At 33.6% G+C, this 21,257-nt stretch overlaps 1 protein-coding gene across 4 annotated transcripts in view; it reads left to right on the top strand.

Moving 5' to 3' along the window:
* Positions 1-21,257, top strand: part of LOC110035674 (CMP-sialic acid transporter 4-like) — a 108,834-nt gene that overhangs the window by 21,864 nt on the left and 65,713 nt on the right. For all 4 annotated transcript variants that reach the window (XM_020739945.1, XM_020739946.1, XM_020739944.1 and 1 more), the window contains 2 exons: positions 16,901-16,978; positions 20,279-20,348. In XM_020739945.1, coding sequence (XP_020595604.1) covers positions 16,901-16,978; positions 20,279-20,348 — 148 coding nt within the window. The remainder of the gene's footprint in view (positions 1-16,900; positions 16,979-20,278; positions 20,349-21,257) is intronic.

Below are 21,257 nucleotides of genomic sequence, written 5' to 3' on the forward strand. Positions count from 1 at the left end.
TTGTACCCACTGTAAGATGTTTGGTCATGTTCTTAATAAATGCCACAAGTTTCATCCAAACTAAGGTTCAAGTGAATAAGGATGTAAGGATGGGTCTAACCCCACTGCTCTGGATATTTTAGTTTCATCTGGGGAGGATACTATCAGACTGAAGGTGTCTATTGCCCTTAAGGACCCCCCATGACACTGCTGTTACTGTTAGTGCGAGTGATGTGATGCTGACATCTTCAAACCCCATAGAAAACAATACTGATGGACTATTACCTACAAATGATAGTGTTCAGACTGAGAATCAGGAGAGCCTTGTAGCTCCACTTCTTTAGGATGTATTCGGTGTAGATGCAACTCATACTTCACATATACTAAAACCTATTGTGGGTAGGTTGGTATTTCTTCTGCTTCAGCTCTATCACCCCATCAGACTGATTCTCCAGATGAGGAATGACAGATCTATTCTAGGAGGAAGAAGAAGAATGGAGGCCGACTCCAGCTCGGGAACATATTTGGATGATACATTGGTTACTACTGGCAATGACAATCATCTTGTCAGCTTATTAGCTTGCTCTTTCCTTAGAACTAGAGGCAGAGGCAAGACCAAATTGGGTCCCTCTCTAGCCACCCGTATTTCGACATTGTTAGGTTTTTTATTTAAGTATCTAATGCATTTTTTTTCTGTTTTTTCGAGATTTTGGAACCATTTGTGATTTTTGTGTGGGCAGGGTGTCATGCTTGGGCCCTCCAACACGTTGTATATGTACCTTTCTTCTATTTAATAAGTATCATTCTTTCTATTTAATATACTAGCATTTTTGGGCTTTCAATATGTATATATATTTTGAAATGATAAAATTCATTGATAAAAAGAGAGGATACAAAAGTTTTAGTGAGTGGGTACAAAGAACTCAACTCACAGAGATTATAAACATATTCCCCAAAAATAAATAAAAAAAAAACAACTCCTAATCATTGTAGGTGTAGTCGGTGGATATACCGCTTCCCCTTCCCTTGGATCTAGGGAGGGAGTCTAGCAACATACTGAGATGTGGGCTTTCGCCCTACACAATGATACAATCATTCTGAGATTTGCTGAGATCTGATAATCCTTTCTTCTTCTTCCTAGATTTGTAAACCAGCCAATCATCTACCAGAGGTAGTCATGTGTGAACAATAGGTGGATCTTCGATGGAGGTAAACTGTTGATCTGACTCAGCCTGCAGCACATCTTGTCTTGATCCTGACACTCCTCCCTGACACTCCTCCATAACTTTATTACCCTCTTCTCTCGCAATAGGTGGTTCGAAGACACTAGCTTTGCTGCGACAAAAATTCATAGAATTTGTAATCTGAGGAAGAGCTGCCTCAACAACAGTAGGCGGAAGCTGCTGGTCTAGTTGGTGAGGAGTAGCCTTATGAGTCAAATTCTCATTCAATATTTCTGGAAGATTAAGAGTGTCTGTTATAATTTCCTCCACATGGATGATGCTATTAGGACCTGTCGATCTTAATTGTGGGTGAAGCCTGAAACATTTGATAGGGGTGTGCCCAAATAGTTTACAGTGATTGCAGTAGTAGGGTCTTTGTTCTGCTGTAATTGTTTGCCAATACCCATTGTGGGCAGTATCAAGCCATATTTCGTCCACATCAAGGAGGGTGATATTTCTTTCAACAACAATTCTTGCAATCGAAGGGCTGGTTAGATTGAAGGTGGGTGTATCCAATCTCATAGGTCTCCCTAGTGCAACTCCAATAAAGTAGAGGACTTGGTGGTTGAAGTAGTGCATCTTTAGGCCAGATAGTTTAAACCAGATTGGAACTATAGGTGGTTCTTAACTATGGTCAAATTCAGGAGACCACTTAAGCGGCTTCATATATTTTCCCTCTTTTGTCATAAATTTTTTGAAAATTATTTTGGCAGTCTTTTACTTTAGATAATTGTATCATCACATGTCTCCCATCAAAGAGGCAAACCTTTTAAAGTCCCAATAGTTTGAGATCTTCAAAAGCCTTTCGAACTATTTCCATTTTGGGATGTCCCAATTGGAACTTTCCAATGAGGGTGAATTTAAACTTGTTAACCAGGTTGAAAATTTCAACATCAGAGAAGTATATAGCCAGTTTGCCAGTCTTCCTACCCATCTTATTGATAAGGTTGTAGTCCTCTCGACTTTCGAATGATTCATGGTAAATCTGAGGGAAAACCTGATCTGATCCCATAGAGTCAACCATATCAACAAAGGAAGCCTTCGCAAGGTTTAAAACTGTTGTAGTCGGTGGTTGAGAAGGAGCAGTAGCCATGGAAGGGAGTTGAACAATTGCTAGCTACTTGAGTCTGGCTGCGAGTAGTTCACAGGACAGAGAGTAGTTCACAGGAAGGAGGCGAGTGCAATAGACAGAGGCACAGAGCCGTAGAAGTCGGAGCCGCAGGAGGCACAACTGAGAACTCGCGACGTGGGAGCCGCAGAAGCGAGGCGTAGCTGACAAACGAGCGACACTTCAAACGTGGCAATGCGCGATGGACAGGAGCCGTAGAAGCGCGCCCGCAGGGCTGACAGACGCGCGTAACTGTGCGTGACGAAGAAATCGACGCCAAACGACGCGGACGAAGCGCGATGGAGAAGAGATACGACAAACTGCAATCGATGAGGAGACCAGGTTTTGCCCATGAAGGCGAAACCCTAGCAGAAAGAAATCGGAACATACGACATTTTTTTATATTATATTTTCATATCCTCCAATATAGCTATTATCAAATTATAATTAAATTTATGAAAAATATATCCGTATTCATTCAACTTTGGTCTCCAATATATGTAATTATTATTCCCAAAAGATTTCAACCGCAAACTTTTGTGTAAATAAGGATGGTGAAAGATTAGTAGCCATGTCTTTCACTAGTATAAATGATGATGTTGGCGTATCATGGATAGAAGTAGGCGCAGCTGTGGATATATAGGCTAGAAAATATTGTGATTTCATTGATGCTTCAATACTCAAGCATCTATTGGAGATTCTTTTCTCAGTTTATGTTCTACATGAAAGTACTAAACTTGTGAACTCTTTTGGTTCATGTACGTTGAGGCTAAAATAAATAATTCATGGTAATTACCTGTAGATAACTCTTATCCTATAAAAGATAATTCCTGAAAGTATTTTGAATTTGATGTTTGTTGATATAATAGCCTCATGCTTGAGTTTGTTCTCAATTAATTTGAAAATGGGAACCCTTTTTGAAAGCATTGAAGAGTTAAAGAGGTTGTTACATTTATATGTGTGAAAAAAAATTCAATTCAAAGTGAAGTAACATAAAAAATTATATGGTTTATTAGTTGCACTTAAAATAAGCGCTCATAAAACTTGCGATCTACATAGTTAGCAAACTCAATATATATTAGAGATTAGAAGCCATGAATTAGAACACATTTGCACTTTGAATGTTACATTGAAAGATCACCAAGATGCTCAATCTAATTTGAAGCTATTGACAGTTATATGAAATTTGAAGATGAATTAACGCAGTGATTTTTCTTATGAGAAGGCTTGGCAGTGTCGTGAGTTAGCTATCTCTTATATAAGATGGTCCCCCACAATATCCTTAAATAGCTACAATCTTTTCTAACTATGCTACATCGGAAAGCGATAACTATTGATATTGAGCTTCGACAATCCTGAACATTTCAAGTTTTCTTACTTTTCTTTGGGGTTTTATGTTCAAGGCTTCTAAAGTGCACGTTGCCCAGTATGACATATAGTTAAAATATTTATTTATGAATACATATTAGATAGGTACTTTGCTTGTGACTGTAGTGCAAGATATATATACTCAGATTTACCTTCTGATATTTAAAGCAGTTAACTTAGAAAATAGTTAGTAATGGATGTTGTTTATGATTGATATAGAGAGTAAATAAGCACAGTGAACGACTTATTATTTTTATCTGATAGACATGCTTTATCAGTTATTTTTCCATATTCACATTATGGAGATTACACTCATCATGTTGCAATAAATGATGTAGTTTTAAATTGATAGTTTTTATGAATAATATCACTTAGCTTCTAGAGCTTATATTATCATATCCTATTTTGATTTTCTTTAAGATTAGGACCAGGTATAACAGAGGAAAACAATTTAGTTAGAATTTTTCTACAAACAACCATTTTAACATTAGCAAGTAGAATAGAGTGAGTTGTAAATTAGTCTGTCTGGATTGTTGTAGAACATATCTCACTTTCATAATCATCTAAATAGGTTCATCATAATCATTAAGATTGAAACGTGAACAATTTAAATCATCAAAATGTACTACAGAGCTTTTAAGAAATTCATAGAAAACTTTTGTGCCAAAAATAATCTCTAGCTTACGTTATATACATTCTTCCTTATTATTACATTAAAAGTACGCCTTCAAAACCTTAAGATAAGATAAAATATGGTTGTTTGATTATGCTCCACCTGTACCTTTTCCTTTACTTTAAAATAGTCAATATTATATCTTGTGTGTAATGAGATGTTGACCTCACTTTTGGTTGAGGTTTAGTTTTCCCTCTTTAGTAGCCTAAGGTCTAGCCATAGTATTTTCCTGTTGACTATTCCTAAAAAACTAGAAACGGAACCCTCACCTTTAGAAACTCTAAACTCTTCTATGTTCAACTTGAAGTTCTATATACTGGTCCTAACATCTAGCACTTAGTAGGTGGGGCCACTATAGCGGAAGCTTAAGGGGAGTCCCCATAGGACTGCTCGACCTTAAGGTTGACCCTGAGTGTTGGTCTGAAGCTACTTCACTCACTTGCACTCACTTTCACTCACAACCCTAAAACCAAATTTGTTGACTTTAATCCCTTGACCTTTTGGAAAACTCATTTAGATGGTCCACTAGACCCACAAGCCCTAGGCTAGGGTTTAGCAAAGACCAGTACATAGAGGACCCAAAATGAGAGTTTCATTGGTCCATAGCTCATATAAGGTGGTTGACACCCAAATTCTATCAAAATATCCAACTTGGCTCTTTGCCCCCAAATCCACTCAAATTACCTAAATAAGATTGAAACCCTAAATTTGACCAAAATTCTCAAATTCATCCAAAATACCTAAACTTATTCGAAAATCATTTCAAACCATTTGAAACTACCCAAATTGCCCAAACATCCCAAAAATTCCAAAATTATCAAAATACTCTCAAATTTGCCGAAATTACAAAAATAGCCTTGGTAGCCCAAACTTTCCCAAAACCCTCAAAATCATTTCAAATGTCCCCAAAACCAATTTGGACCCTTTAATTGAACCCAATTTGATCAATTTAACCAACTTTAACCAAAAGCCCCAAATTGCCCTTAAAGGCTCAATTTCTCCAAATTCACCTCACATACCCATCAATTTGGCCTCAATTTGGCCTCAATCCTCCCTAATTTCAATTCTAAACTCAAATTCATCTTTCATATGATCAATTCAAACAAAATCCAAACCTAATTGACCCATGCTTTGAGCTTAATTTTGACCAAATTAAATCTCCAATTTTGACCCTATGACTTAATCTCACCTAATTGAACCATATGATCCACTCAATTGCCCCAATTTGAATCCTAAATTCTTCCTAACAATCCCGCACTTCAAATTGGACTTTCAATTGGCCTTGGTCAAGCCTCAATTTCACTCAATTTCAACCCGTATTTAAAATCCCCAAATTTGACCCAAATTGGTCGTCTCCAAATTCCACAAAGTTGAATGCCCTAAACCCAAAATTGACACCCAATTTATGTTGAAAACTCTTTATGACATTCCCCTAGACCATTTTGAACTATCAATTTTGACCTAACCTAACCTTAGTCTAACCTACACCCAAGTCTAACCCAACACCCTCAAATTGACCAAATGCCCAAAATCCTCCAAATTGAATCTCCAAACCAATTCAAAATCACTCAAAATCTTTTCTAAGCTCCTCATGACAATCATCTACACCAAATTGATCAATCAATTGAGCTCAATGTCATGGCTAGCCTAACCCAAACCCAACTCTAGCCATTTTGACCTAATTTGAACCCCTTCACCAAAATTGACTTAGCCATGCCAAAGTCACCAAATTAATGTCACCACAACCACTAAGCACACTCTACTGACCAGGCTAAACCACCTTAAACCCACCCAGAACCCACCTAAGTGAGCTATGGACCAATGGGTTCCTAAAATAAGGGATTTCATCCCATTTTTGGGCCTTAACCAAGAAATCTCTTTCATCATCACTAACCATTAGGCGTAAATCACAATTAACCCTCTCGCTGGCTCACCTGACCACCTGATCACCTTCCCTGCTCTGGCCAGCCACCCTACTCGCCGGAAAATGCCAAAACCGTGAGCCACCACCCCTAAATCAAACCCAATTTCAACCCTAGAGGCTAGCTCATCCTAATTTCTCTTCAGAGCTCCCCACCTAAGCAGCTTTTTGCACCCGTCAAATGGCCTTGGTGGCCATCCCAAGCCCTTCTATTTAATCAACCCCCTCCATGGCCAAAGGAGAGGTATTCAAAATCCTTGGGGAAATTATGTCAAAATCTCGCCAGAGACTCTCCAAGCAATCCTAAGTTCAATCCGACCATCTTTCCCCTCTGATTTCAACTGTGAGAGCACAATTTTGAGCTCAAACTTTCAGCTAAGATCAGGAAATTTCTCCACAGTCCACCAAACTTAAATTAATTGTGCACACGCCATCCCTAGAGCAAGAGGAGTTGACTACCCATCAAAGCCCCCTCTGAAACAGCCTCTAGGATATCTCTACAATTTAGCAGGGCTTGAGACTTCATCTGGAGGTTCGTTGGACTCAATCGAAGCTACTACAACCATCTGATTGAGACCTCCCCTCTAGACAAAGGTATTGAGCTCTAACCCTAACCCGAAAAAAATATTGCGTACAAAGAGCGTATGCAGAGCTGCGTGCGCTCTCCGTTCACAGCCGCACATCAACCATATTCCAATGGGTCCCGCTTTTATTAAATTTTTTTTAAAAAAATTTAAAAGAATGGTTGATGTGAGGCTGTGATCGGAGAGCACACGCAGTTTACGGACGCTCTCCGTACACAATAATTTCTCCCTTAACCCGAGCTTATTTTAACTCTCAATGTGTATTGACTTGATTTCATACTTGATTAATCGTATAAATGTGTTTTTCTTGAGTAGATGAAGGTTTAGAAACAAACCCCATGTGATTTGCTTGAGTCTAGGCAGAGATCTTAAGGTTTTAGTGTGAATGGCTTACGGGTTAGGTCACTTGGGGACGATGAACGGATGCCGTCCGATGGCGCGTGTATCCAATGGACGGAGGAGATCGAGCCAGCCGGATAGACTCTTAGTGCGTGAACTGCGGGCCACGTGACATGTCTAGGTGGAAAGCATAACGAATGGGAGCGCGCCGCGTGTGAGTTTTGAGCCACCGTAGGATAAGTTGGCGCCGCGTTGATAAGTAGAAAAATATGGATTTTTTTGAATTATTTTAAATGCCTGAACTTCAAAAATTCAAATCTTTCTTTAGAAAAATCCTAAAAATAAAAAAAAAATACCCTCTTGTTCCGTGAACAGAGGACAATAATGTAGCTTAAAAATAAAAATTATTTTCTTATTCACTGATTTTAAATGAATTAAATACCCTCTGGAGTATTTTAATTCATTATGATTAAACATTGCTCACCATGATTTGAAATTTTGAAGGTTTGTTCCTCATGACAAAGACTATGCCCTCTGATTTTTCGAAGGTCAGAGTATATCCCTATGCTTCTAACCTTAATTTTCAAGCTAAGGTGGCCATTTTGACCATTTAAATTATAAAAATTAAAAGATTACTTGGAAAATTATGGGAATAATTTTAGTAGGTTTCTTATGGTCAGAGAGGCTTAGAAAAAATACCATGATGACTTGAATAATTTTATAAATTTTTATATTACTTGTGTATATATCTTGTGTTAATTTATGTAAGTTATATATTTATCAAAAATTGACAAAATCAATTCCACATTGTGCATAAAAATCATATTTACTTATTGTAAAAATTTAAAAATTATTTTGCTTAGTTTAAGTACTAAAATTGATTTTTAAAAATTTTTTGTATTTTTATAAAAATAATTATAATAAATTAAATAAGTTTAGAAAAATTATGAAAAATATTTTTCTGAGTTCCATGTGATCAGGGGTATTTAATAAAAATAAAATATATTTAAAATAAATAGTTTATTTCTTAACTAGTTTTTAAATTAAAAAAATTAAAAATTGCAAAAATATGATAAATAATCAAAATAATTAAAATTTTGAAAAATAAAAAAAATGCTTCAAAATGTGTACAAGCTTTCCCTGATCACTTAGAATTCATTAGGATATTATTCATACTTTTTCTAAATTAAAAATAAATTTTAAAAGCTTAAAATTAAATTTTCCTTATTTTCTCATTAAAATAATTATAATAAATAAATTAAAAATCATAAAAGTACAAAAATTAATTCTATGAGTTTTCTGAACTCAGAGAAGTCTAATGACGGTATAAAAATAATTTTGATAAATAAAACACTATTTTCTATTTAATTAAATAATAATAATGAAAATTTAATTCAAAAAATTATGAAATTTTGCCCAAGTATTTCTCTAACATAAGGAAACCTTTAATAATTTTCTTATAAATAAAACCTTTATTTTGGATAGTTAAATAAATCAAATTGAAAACCCTATTTCTTAAATTTAAAAATAGAAAAGTAAAACCACATTATTCTCCTCTGATGTTTTAATTATAACTCATGAATATGCCACTCTGAATGCTCAAGTCATTTGAGTTGTGTTTAATGAGTTATGAGATAAACTACCCCAAAGGGAAAATAGTCATTTTAAAATTTGGTTTTTAATCAAAATTTAGGATTAACCAATGAAAAATGAGAAATTTTGATCTTAATAGATATGTTTGGATGATTGAAATATAATGGGACTAAAAAGCAAAAACTCACTCACCATCTTTGCACAATATCAACAAGATTATAATTCTCCTAATCTTCATGAGTTAGAAGTCAATTAAGATCAAATGGTACTTGAGTGGTGGGCTTAAAATAGAAAAGATGATAAGATGATAATTTACTTATCTTGAGCCTAAGATTGACAATGATGTGATCTTTCAATAAGAATACATACCACTTAAATGAAAATTTTAATAATCACCATCCCACCTATCATGATTATTAAAGGCTTAGTAGTGACATAAGCTCGATGTTTACACTCAGTTGATCGAATTTAGAAGATAACATGATTGGAAATCAACATCTTTAAACACTACAAGCTTGACCTTAATTGTGAGCACCACAAATTTAAATGACTTAAACTTGTCTTAGGGGCACCCACTCACATAACTTTTAAATGAAACATCAATTGATTAATTGGGTATCCTAGTCTCGGGATAATTAAATTGTCAAGGTTCAGAGCAACGAGGTAGTCACACTTCAACCTCGAATGATTAATAGAACAATATGATAAGTCCAAAATGAACTCGAAATATTTCAAGAAATCGTCAAAGTGGTCAAGGGTCATGCCTCAAGCATTTTGAAATCTATTGGACATTTTGATGGGCAAATTGGACTTGCCATATTTTTTATTCTAAAACCATCTGCTAGGATTTTTTAAGATTCAATAAAGTCATAACTTGAGGTTTGGTAGCCAAACTTTCATCTACTCCTGCAATTTAAATTTCCTGAAAAATTATATACATTCCTTGCAAGTACTAACCTTTCGGGTGGTGGAACGAGAAGAATCGACAGATACGCTTTTAAATTATTGCATTTACTATTTTGTACTTCTTGCCTTAGGCTTTCATGTTAAACAACGATGTCACCCTGCATGAAAACCAAAACTGCTAGTGGAGTCGGAAAACCAAAACCAAAACTGCTAGTGTAGTCGTAAAACCAAAACCAAAACTAAAAATCAACAAAAAAAAATTTCCCCGCCACAACATTCAAAATTTAAGACAACTAAAAATTTAATCACGAACATCATATAACAAAAATTTCAACTAAATTATAATGTCTCTATCGGATGATCGGGAATCACTCGAAGGAGGTAACTTACGGTTGTTAACGAGATTTCCCATGGCCTAAATGAAAGTGTGAAACTCATTAAGTTGAGTTTAGTAAATTCATTTGGACTAAGTGAATTTAAAAGAAAATAGTGGTGCTGTAACGAGGGAACCGTATGATCCTAACTGATGTCGGTCTAATCAACTTCAATATGTCCCATATTATTTAAATAACCATTATCTTTAGGGATATCTGATTTGACGTTATAATTTGACACATCAAAAAATATAAACTTGCCGCGACGAGGAGCTTGGAGCTAGCATTGTGGGCAGCACGACCATCTTCAACAGCAGAACATGTCTACATCAGCTAAATCATACTTTCTTTAGAATTAAATGACCAAGCCATAGGACTTCGAGGTGATTTGCTTATGCAACATAAATCCTCAACTTTTTATTAGACCTTTATATAGCTCTGCTGTACAATATGAGCCCTAATTCATTTTAGGACTCCGAGGTTGTCGTTCCTTATGACCTAAATCCTCACATCTTTCAGGCTATTTGTGTGATTGTTTCACACGAATGTAAGCCCTAACTAATAAAATTGGCAGGATGAAACATTTAAATATTTCTCCTCTAAACTGAAGCCAAACTATAGGGTAGCTTGGGAAGTCACCGAAGTTCTCCTCTGGATTTGTGACATCCCCTGATATTTTCTCCTTTAGATTCTACAATAAATGTTCCAAATTTGAGTCACTTCCCTTTCACACCTTTTTGTCCGATTTCGTTGAAAAGTCCTTTCCTTTTGATCTTTTTGAAGATAATATTCCCTGATTTTTATCGAGAGTTTTCGTAGGTGACTTCGGTTATTTAAGATGTAATTAACTATAGAGGCTTGTCCTTATAGAAAATTTTTCCGAACCCAATTTAATATAAATCCTATTTAATTTTCTAGGAACTTATCGACTTGTAAATAAAATGATTTTTGCAGACCAAACTGATGTCATATATTTCTTACTTTATTTGATCGAGTCTCACCCTCAAGTTTTGTGTTTATTTTTTGGGATAGATACATGATTTGAAGTGTAGTGTTCTTTCATTTGAACTATGAAAGATATGAGATTCACACTCGTTTCTGTTTCGTCTCCCCCGCTTCTTCTGGCTCTGAGACGAGGCTGCTTGCTCGCGTGCTCTGCGTCCCCCGCTTCTTCCGGCTCTGAGACGAGGCTTGCCTGCTCGCGTGCCGCTCGTGTGCTCTGCTGCTTGTCTCGCCGCTCGCTGTTTCCTCTCTGTTAGGCTATTCTCCCGCTCGTTTCTACGTTATCTGCGCTAGTCCCGTCTGACCCCGTCGTCCCTTTCTTAGCTTCGGCTATTTCAACGCGAAAATGCCTCAACTATTTTTGAAGATGGCTTTGGACAAATGGTATGCTCTGCCCTTGCCGGTGTCTATGCCCCAGGCATACTAAAATCATCATCTTTCCCTCCTTTGTTTGAGTAGGCGGTGGATATCAAAAAACCTGGTAGGAAGAATGAGAAACCTGCTATCTTTTTTACAGAAGCTGAAAGTATTCAACATGCTTTCTCCTGTCGTCTGAATTTGGTTGAGAAATTTCTATATGGGCATCCTAAAATGGAGCTCATTCACAAAGAATTTGAATTTATGCACCTTGTTGGAGAATGAAAAATTGGATTATTAGATGGGAGACACTTAGATGTTCAAATTAGCAATGAAGAATATTACATGCGTTTATTTGCTAAAAGAATAATATGAATTGATAACAGAGCAATGAAGAATGAATTAATAACAGAGCAATGCAGAGCAATGAAGATTCTGAAATGGTCTGTGGATTTTGACCCACATACGGAACCGCTAATCATTTCGGTTTGGATTCGTCTCCCTGGTATGAAATTTTATTATTTTTCTCAAAAAGTATTGTACTCTATTGCCTCAGCTTATGGGAAGCCACTCAAGACGGACATTCCTATTTTTAATCTGTCCTGTCCTTCTAAAGCCAGAGTACTTGTTGAAAGAGACACCATTTCACCCGCTTCTGAGGAAATCTGGTTGGACACACAACATCATGGATATTGGCAGAAGGTAGAGATTAAACATTTTCCGTCGTATTATTCAAACTGTCGTATGTTTGGACACTCCAGATCTCAATGTCACCATCTATACCCCCACCTCAGCCAAGAAAACAAACTGCACCGCTAGAGGCTGTGATTCCATCTCCTTCTGATCAGACAGACAATATGACAACTTTTCAATCCCCAGTTGTAGCTCCCTCGTCTTTGGAACCTCCTATCGTGGGGGAGAGGGAGTTCCTTCAGACCCCGCCTGCACTAGAATCTATCACTGACAATACAGGTGGAAATACTTCTACTGCTTCACAATCGCCTCATCAGGTCCAGATACAATATAATATAATAATTTAATTTATAATTAGTGCATTGATATTTTTTTATTATTTAATTAATTCGAACAAATTTTTGTTTGTGTTCGGCTCATTTATAAATCAAGCAAAAAAAAGTTGTTTGTGTTTGCTTTGTTTGTTTATCGAAGAAATCAAACACGAGCTACTTTGTGAGCCAAGCATGATCTGTTCGTGAACTATGAGCTTTTTTGACGACCGTTGTTAAAACCTAATCATAATTGTTTATTTGGAGAATGTGATTGGCTGTGTGGTGGGCTTACTGCTTATTCTCTAGAAATCAATATGACTTGACTAGAGTTAACATTTCATCGAGTTTTTATGATTTTTGCAATCATATTAAAATAGACGCTCATTTCTAGTGATAATTTTATTAGAATTTAAGGCATATAAGACAAAAAATGATTTTTTTATAGATGTGTCATTATAATCAATAAAAAATGATTTTGGCAAAAAATTGAAGAGGCAAATTGGAGAATCTCATGAATAAGCTTAAAATTTGATTCTCTATTTCATTAGTTAATTTGAATTGAAAATTTGATGTTATTGGTCTCATGTGTGAAAATCTGTTGGCTATAGCTCGAGATCTAGGGTGAGTTGTTATAGCTTATTTTCAAATTCTTATGAGCAAATGTAATGATAATGTTCGTAATGGAGGAGAAACGAACAGTCACAGAAGATGATGAGAAGGGTCGAGCCAAATTAATAGAAGGGGGAGAAGAACCAAGAAGATTTTGAAACTGAAGAAGAGGAATTGAGGAGTCATGAAACCAAACGAGGAAGGGTTAGGAAATGAATTGATCATAGCGGGAGAAGTGATTGAGGGTCAGGAAGTCAGACTGGCAAATTCTCGTATTAAGCCGCAGACCGCCTTACATGGAGCCAAGCGGCGAGGATGAAGTGAGAATTAGGGCAGAAGTGGTGTATCTGTCGTGCAGAAGGAGGAGACTGTTTCGGTGGCGAGCAGAGGGGAGGAAGAAGGCGTCGCTTCTTCTTCAAGCTTCTCGAAGAAGAATCGAGCTGAGTTGAGAAGGAATTGTCGTGCACGAAGAAGAAAGGGAAGGCGATTGGAGAAGGGAAGATTAGTGCAGGTGCTAGGTCGAGCCTCGTGCGTAGAAAGAAGATCGTCACATACAGAGGAGGCGCGACTTCTTTCCAGGGATTAAGAAGAGCAACTCTGTGAGGTTGAATCGAACTGATTGCTGGAAGGAGGAAGGGATTCAGCTTGCTGCCTTGTGCTAAAGGGGTCGCGTGCTATCCTCATGTGGGATAGGGTCAACCAAGGTAAGATTTTTTTTAAAACATAATAATAATAATAATAATAATAATAATAATAATAATAGTAATAATAATAATAATAATAATAATAATAATAATAATAATAATAATAATAATAAGATATTTTTCTATAATATTTTTTAAGCATGATTGCATAAAGAAAAATTTTGCATTTAAATAATGAAAAACTAATAGTTTTTTTTTGAAATAATAAATTAATAAAAGTTTTATATCATGTTTTAAATTTTCGATTTTAGAAGAATTGATGTCAAGTTAAATAACAAATTAGTCGGTATCGAAGTGAGTACTTGTACTTTTAAACTATAGTAATTTGTTTCGTTTTAAGTATGTTTGCAGTTGATGATATTTGTAGGTGTTTTATTCTGATTGAGCTATTCTTTTCTTTATTAGTTATATTGTTGGAAATATTGTAGCTATTTACTCGTGCATTTTAGTATATGTTTTATATTGCTTGATTGAATGTGATGAACACACGCTTATGTTGACTACCTGTATATGCATAAATGGTTATGATATAGCATCCCTTGATGGTACTAGTTGGAGAACACTAATGTACTCGTGCACGTAAATGAAAAAAGATATTGATATTGATGCGTCTTAATTGACACAAATTTTTAGACTGTGTCTCATGTGACAGTTGTATAGATATGAAATGATATGATAATGATATTGTTTCATATGAGTAACATATCAAATGTTTATATTGATTTTTAAAGAAGCTTAACTGGCTTGCATATTATTTTTTCTTTTCCTTATATTACTTTAGTTTAGAAGTATGAGTATTCATTGACTCGTTTAGTTCATAATTGTTTTAACTAGTTTTTCAAGTTTAAATAAATTATTAAAAGATAAGCAATAGAAGAGAAACATTTATAGAAGACGCGGACAACCATCAACGAGGTAAATTTTAATTGTATCGCTTTAATATAATTTTGTAGTGGCTCTTTCATCTGTTAAATTGAAGGTTAATATAGAAAAAACTTTTCACATCGTCTGACCGTCCGTTTTCGCCTTGTTAATTTCAAGCCCCGGGTCGTGTTGTGACGGCAAAAAAGTATGATTTAGCTGCATATGTTGAAAAATATATATCAAGTTAGAAATGAAGATATTTAAGAGGTTTTAGATATAAATACGACAATCATGTTGTCTCTTTTGATAGAGCCAAAGAGTGGCCATTTAAAGAAAGACACAAGGCATTTAAAGGGGGTGAACTTTATGGTGCAATATATGTGCAACTAATGTGAAGTGAGAAACCATGAGTTATATATAAGGCTATACACCACATTCATAACCTTTTTTCACTTTACTCTTATCATTGTGATAATAATCTTACTGCTTTGATTTGATGTAATTTTTGAAGTAATGCCGCTAATTAATTATGCAATAATATAATGCTTATTACTTTTGTGTGCTATAGGTGTTGGATGGAACTCTAGTGTGATGTAATTGTTTCTTTACTTTTTGTTTTATCTATTTTATAATATGTTGTGTCATGATTAGTACTACGCTATGTAAAAGCTACTAGATAATGCACTGTTGTATCTAGTTGTTGATCTTCTATATAGTTGTTGTGATTGTACTATGTAATATAACCCTTATATAGTATGCTTCATTCAAGATGTGGGAACACACCTTGTATCTACTATAGATAAACATAATTCAAATCTCATTCAAACCGTCTTTTGATGAGGTTCAAAGTATGAAAAATATTTGAAACTGATTAGAATGTGGTTTGGAGCTTCCTCAAACATGTTTTGACCTTATTAGAACATGTTTTGAATGAGATTAAAATAAAGTTTACTTGTAGTGGATACAATAAGTTACATTCCAACATGTTTAAAAGTGTTGGAACCATGTTCAAACAGGATTAAAATAAGATTCCAATGTAGTTTCAACCTTCCTCGAATATGTTCCTAACTCTGTTCATACTAATGTCATTCATGGTGGGCTTTAAATAAGTGTCTGTGTTCAAAAGAGAGGTATTTTGGTCCAAAATAATTTTTTGGTCATATTTCTCCAGGTAAGTAAATAATGGATGTATTTCTTGACTTACAACTTTTATGAGTCATGAAGTCAAATTTCTTTTTATAACTTTGATTTATAATGTTTTATTAGTTACAATATTTATATAAACTTTTGTGGAAATTTTAAAAAATGACGTGAAAATATAAATCAATAAATCAATTTTGAATATTATCAAATGGCAATTTACATACATACCACACAATTCTTTTGCATTACATATCTAACACCTAAACATGTATGTTTACATTTATCATACTTTAATGTGACAAATCTATGCATGGAAAGATTTATTTCACTTTTAAAATATAATATTAGTATTTATGATGCAATATTAAAGATTTGTGTGTTATGCATGTAAATATGAAAATTTAGCTGTTAGATATGTAAATACATAAGATTTGTGTGGTATGTATATGATTGCCCTTTTATGAAAATATAATTTCAAATGGATAAAAATATGAATATTAGGTGTTAATATAGAAATCATTATTTTTATTATCATGACCTAAGGATGATATATATTGAATTTTTTTTTTAAATTTTAAACATAGATATGTGATTTGACTTGGGCATGTTTGTTGCATAAAAAATGTTCTTAAATTTATTAGACTTAAATGAAAATATGACACTCAATAAGATGCAGTGGAGAAAAGGATTCATGCAACTGATCCCACTTAGTGAGATAAAGGCTTGTTATTGTTGTTGTAAATGAAGATATGTGATTTCTCTTAAATGTAATTAAAAGAAACAAGAATGGCCTAGATGTGTTTGGATACCTTGATAAGGGAATAAAGGATTTTTTTTTTTAAATGACGGGAAGTGATTTGTTTCTAAGATAAAGGCTGGAGATTTTATCTGAGTGAAATCACAAATGAATTTTTAATAACATGGATTTTATTCATCCTTTCCTTAGTTTTCCTTTTAGTAGAAGAAGTTCTACAATAAAGTATCTCGTTTCTTACTTGCTATTTAATCAAGTATTTTTTTTCTTAACAATTGAAAGTCATAAGTTTGTTCTTTGATCAATTATCTTCATGGTTGGGTTTATCCGCATTCTAATTGGATGAACTATTTTGATATGCGTTTAAATTGATGTTAAACATACTTTATTAGGTAACTGTTCCCTCGGTGGCCTCTGTTTTCAACGAGTATGCGATGAAAAGCCAATTTGAGACTAGTATCTATCTCCAGGTGATTCTTCTGAACTTATTCTATATTGGCTGTGGTATTATTGGATAATGAAGTTTGTTATTTTTATGTCACTCATTTTTATTGTTTTTTTTAATTGTAGTTACATAAACAGAACTACACACATACATAGAAGCATACATTACCATACACATGCTTCGACTAAACTGTTATTATAATAATTTATTAAATTTATCTATGGTAATACAATAATAATTTATGCAAATATTATTAGAAGTACTCTAAAAGATGAACATTATTATCGAGAACACATTGATCATCTATCTTTTTGTATTTAGATTTGAGGACAATCCTTAGAATATTTGTCCCTTTGCTTATGCCTAGGTTTTTCGTTAATCAGCTTTGGCTTCTATCTTTTTTTTTTTTTTTGGTAGTAATTTCTGGGACGATTGTCAAATGTCATTTGTTCATTGTTTCTTCATAACTAAATTTATTTAAGTATTTCTGTTTTTTTGTCTCAATTTTTCTTTCATTCTTCTTAAGATATGCATTTTATTTAAATCCTTATGAAAAACTGCGTAAAATCTTTTATCTTCTTTATTCTTTTTTTCTATATTAATTTATTTTGATATCCTATTATCATTTTGTACTCATTTGCACGTGTGCATGCAAACTTTATCTACTTGTATTTTAGTATGTTATGCTGACTAACTTGTTGTAATAAAAACATCTCGCTCTTTTAATTCAACCTCATTCAACATATTTATTTGAGCCATCCTAATTTATAATTTGATAAAGCTTGTTTCATTAAAAACTATGATATTAAGGTTTTAGCTAAGGGTATAGATATCAAACAAGGATGAAAATTCTAGTTTGAGAAATTATAAAATGGTCTTAAACGAGTCATCTTTATGTTTTATAGATTGATCCTTGAAAGATGATAAAAATTATATTTAAAGATAATACCTAAGATTTAAAGCTTTAGATCCAAAGTAAACACCAATTGAGATTTGGAGACTTATAGAAGGGCATTGGAGTATTTTTGGTTAAAAAATATTTTTAACAAAAAAATTGAACATCAGAAGAATATTGAAATGATGAAATACAGACTGTTATAGTACCATTATTTAAGAATAAAGGAGGTATTTAAAACTATGATAATTATAAGGGGAATCAAACTTATGTCATAAAATGAAGTTATGAGAGAAAAAAATGGATATTGATTTAGAAATATTATGACAACATGGGTGAATAATTTGATTTTGTGCCCTAAAAGTTCACAATGGAGGAGATTTTAATAATTATTTTCATAAATGCTTTGTTATTGCTATAATAGCAGAAATGGCATTGTTTAGTATTATGTACTGCGGTATGCTTAAAGTTGGAAGCTATTGGTTCTCGTACTTGTTCTCGCACTACAGTGAAAATGGTGAAAGTTTGCACTCCCATTATAAAGTTAGAAAATATAAAGTTTATTTCATTACTCATCATCCTCATCCACCGACCCCCACACCCCACCCCTTAAAGAAGAACAAGCAAAGGGGAGGGAGGATGGTCTTTTTTTAATTTTTTTCCCCTGGAACTATCACCATTTATTAACTGCTTTATAGTAGTGGTCATCTATAAAATTGAAAGAAGTGCAAAATAAATTAAATTTTAATCGTGTTATTGTACTTATTCTTAATTTGCAGCGCATTTCATAAATTATTAATGAAAAAGTATAAGTAAAATGCAAATGTGATATGCTGTATGTAATAATTTTCATATGCTTTTTTATGAGTAATTAGCACGTTTGCAAAATATTTAAGATTTACTTTATTTGCATAATCTTAATAATGTCATGGCCAATATAGAATAGGCCAACACGTTTGTCTTTTGGATTTTTCTTGTCAATAATAATAGCCAGCTTGTTTACACCATAAAACATGGTTAAAATTATTCCTATACATGTCTTAGTGCATCGTTTTTCTTTTTTATCCCCAAAACTCAAGTTGGAAAATCCATGTAAATTATAGTAAAAAATTTTGAAGAATATGAAATCATCATCAGTATTTCCTATGTTGCGGCTATTTGAGTTGGCTTTATGCTTCTATCTGAAGAATTTTAAACATGTTAGAAAATAGTTACATTACATGAAAAATGTATATATTTTGCATATTTAGAATTAAAATCATGACTAATAGTGAAGTGATCTACCTTTGTCGGAGAAACTTGGTAGAACAAATCTCACCCTACAATCACAAAACCAAGCAAAAAACTGAAGCACTATTTTTAGTCTTATTTTAGTAACTTAACTAAAATGAAAAATACAGTTTATGTGCAAGGAGGCTAAACGTCGGTAAAGAACCTTTCTTGCTATATTGTATTGAATTAATGTATTCATTATCAAGTTTAAAAGGATTTAATCGAGCCAACGTATATGTGTTAAAGTTATGTACAACTTACAAGCTAAAAAGCTGAGCGGATATTTGAACTACTGCCACTATGTATTGCCGTTATTGTGCTTGAGGAAATAAAATCTTCCACCAGGAGAATTGCATCATAGATTTATTCCCCAAGTGTTTGGCAATTTTTCTTTCTCCATGTGATTCCCATTTTTTTCCTCTCTCTCTCTTACTTTTTATTTTTTATAGTTCTTCAAATTTCTTGAAATATGATGACAAACTTGCAGTATGTTTTTTTCCAGGTCATAGATATTGTGTTATTGTCTATGTATTTTATGCCAAGTGCAATGGGTGAAAGCATATTTTGTGATTTATAGGAGTAATACGGTTGTTTTTTTTCGCTCCAATGCAATTCACCAAAGGAGACATTTTTTTTCCAAGTAGGCAAAGGTGGTTAAATGAAAATAAAATGAAATATTTGGAGTGTTTCCTTCCTCTCCTTGGTTCTTGCCCCTATCTTGTCTATCTCTATCTGTCTCGACGTTGCTCTCTCAACTCATCTCCTTCTCCTAAAAAAATTTTTCTTTATTCCTAGATTCCTCTCACTAGTTATCATTCTCTAACTTGTCCTTGATCTCTTCATTATTTTAATTTCTCTCTACTTTCACTTCCTTAATTTCCTTTCTCCTCATCTCTCTAGACTTCTCTTTCTTCGGTACAAGCAAATCACTCTCTTCTCTATAGCAACCTTTTTTTGCCTATTAAAAGCTTTATGCTTTATGTCTTCTCACCATCTTATTATAGCAATTTCTAGTCATTTTATCTTAAATTGTATGTATTAACTTTTGGAATAAAGAAAAAAAAAATCTTTTCTATTAGATGAATGTTAGTTATTATCATATGAATCTTCCAATGTTGCACCAATAAATTACATAATAATTTTGCCAATTATTTGCAGAACCTATTTTTATATGGATATGGTGCTTTATTCAACTTTCTCGGTATCATTGGGACTGTGGTTGTGAAAGGTATGCATCAAAACAGAATTATAACTTGATTGCTAGTTATTAAAGATTTCAGTGTATCCTATCTGCTTACCTTATTTTCTTGCATAGGATAAGAACTAGCCACATTAATTTTAATGTGCATATTTTGCAATAAAAATACTGATAAGAAGAGTAGACAATTTTAACAAAACATATGATTAATGACAATATTAGTTGAACTTGTGATTAATGAACAACATTTCCTACTATTTGTCAATATGCCATCTACGATGAACTAATTTATGTTAATTATGAATTATAATTTGTGATTAATACTGATTAATCACAAAGTATAATTATGAATTATACTTTCAATGTGCATATTTGGCAATAAAAATACTGATAAGAAGAGTAGTCAATTTTAACAAAACATATGATTAATGACAATATTTGTTGTTGTATGAATTATACTTCTGCATGAATTATGCTTATCTAAAAATTTTATGTCTTTCAATTGATTTAGGATACATTTTTAGGCTCATATCTTACAGTTTACAGACCTAGAAGTCTTCTTTCTTGGTTTTCTAGATCTTGGAGGTTGTATATATGGGAAATCTCTTTGCATGATTGCAGGAACATTTTCCCACATGAGGGTTACCTCTTTGACCTTTTATTGTCTTTTCAATTAATTGAGAAAGTTTCAAACACAAAAAATTAGATGAGCTTAAAACTAGATAGCTGGTCATTAGACTAATGAGGTGGGGATTCTATTATTACTGCTTTTTTTAGAGAGTATTGAATAAAACAAACTGTTAATGACTCGATCATTTTTGTGCGTAGAGTCTAACGTTTTGAATCCACTTTAATCTTGGACTTGAACTGTGAGAAAATTTGTGTTTTTCCAACTTAATTGACTAAAGCTTGCAAACTTTGAAGTTCCTTCACTTGACC

The sequence above is a fragment of the Phalaenopsis equestris genome, unplaced genomic scaffold, assembly GCF_001263595.1.
Source record: "Phalaenopsis equestris unplaced genomic scaffold, ASM126359v1 Scaffold198964, whole genome shotgun sequence".
Taxonomy (NCBI): Eukaryota; Viridiplantae; Streptophyta; class Magnoliopsida; order Asparagales; family Orchidaceae; genus Phalaenopsis; species Phalaenopsis equestris.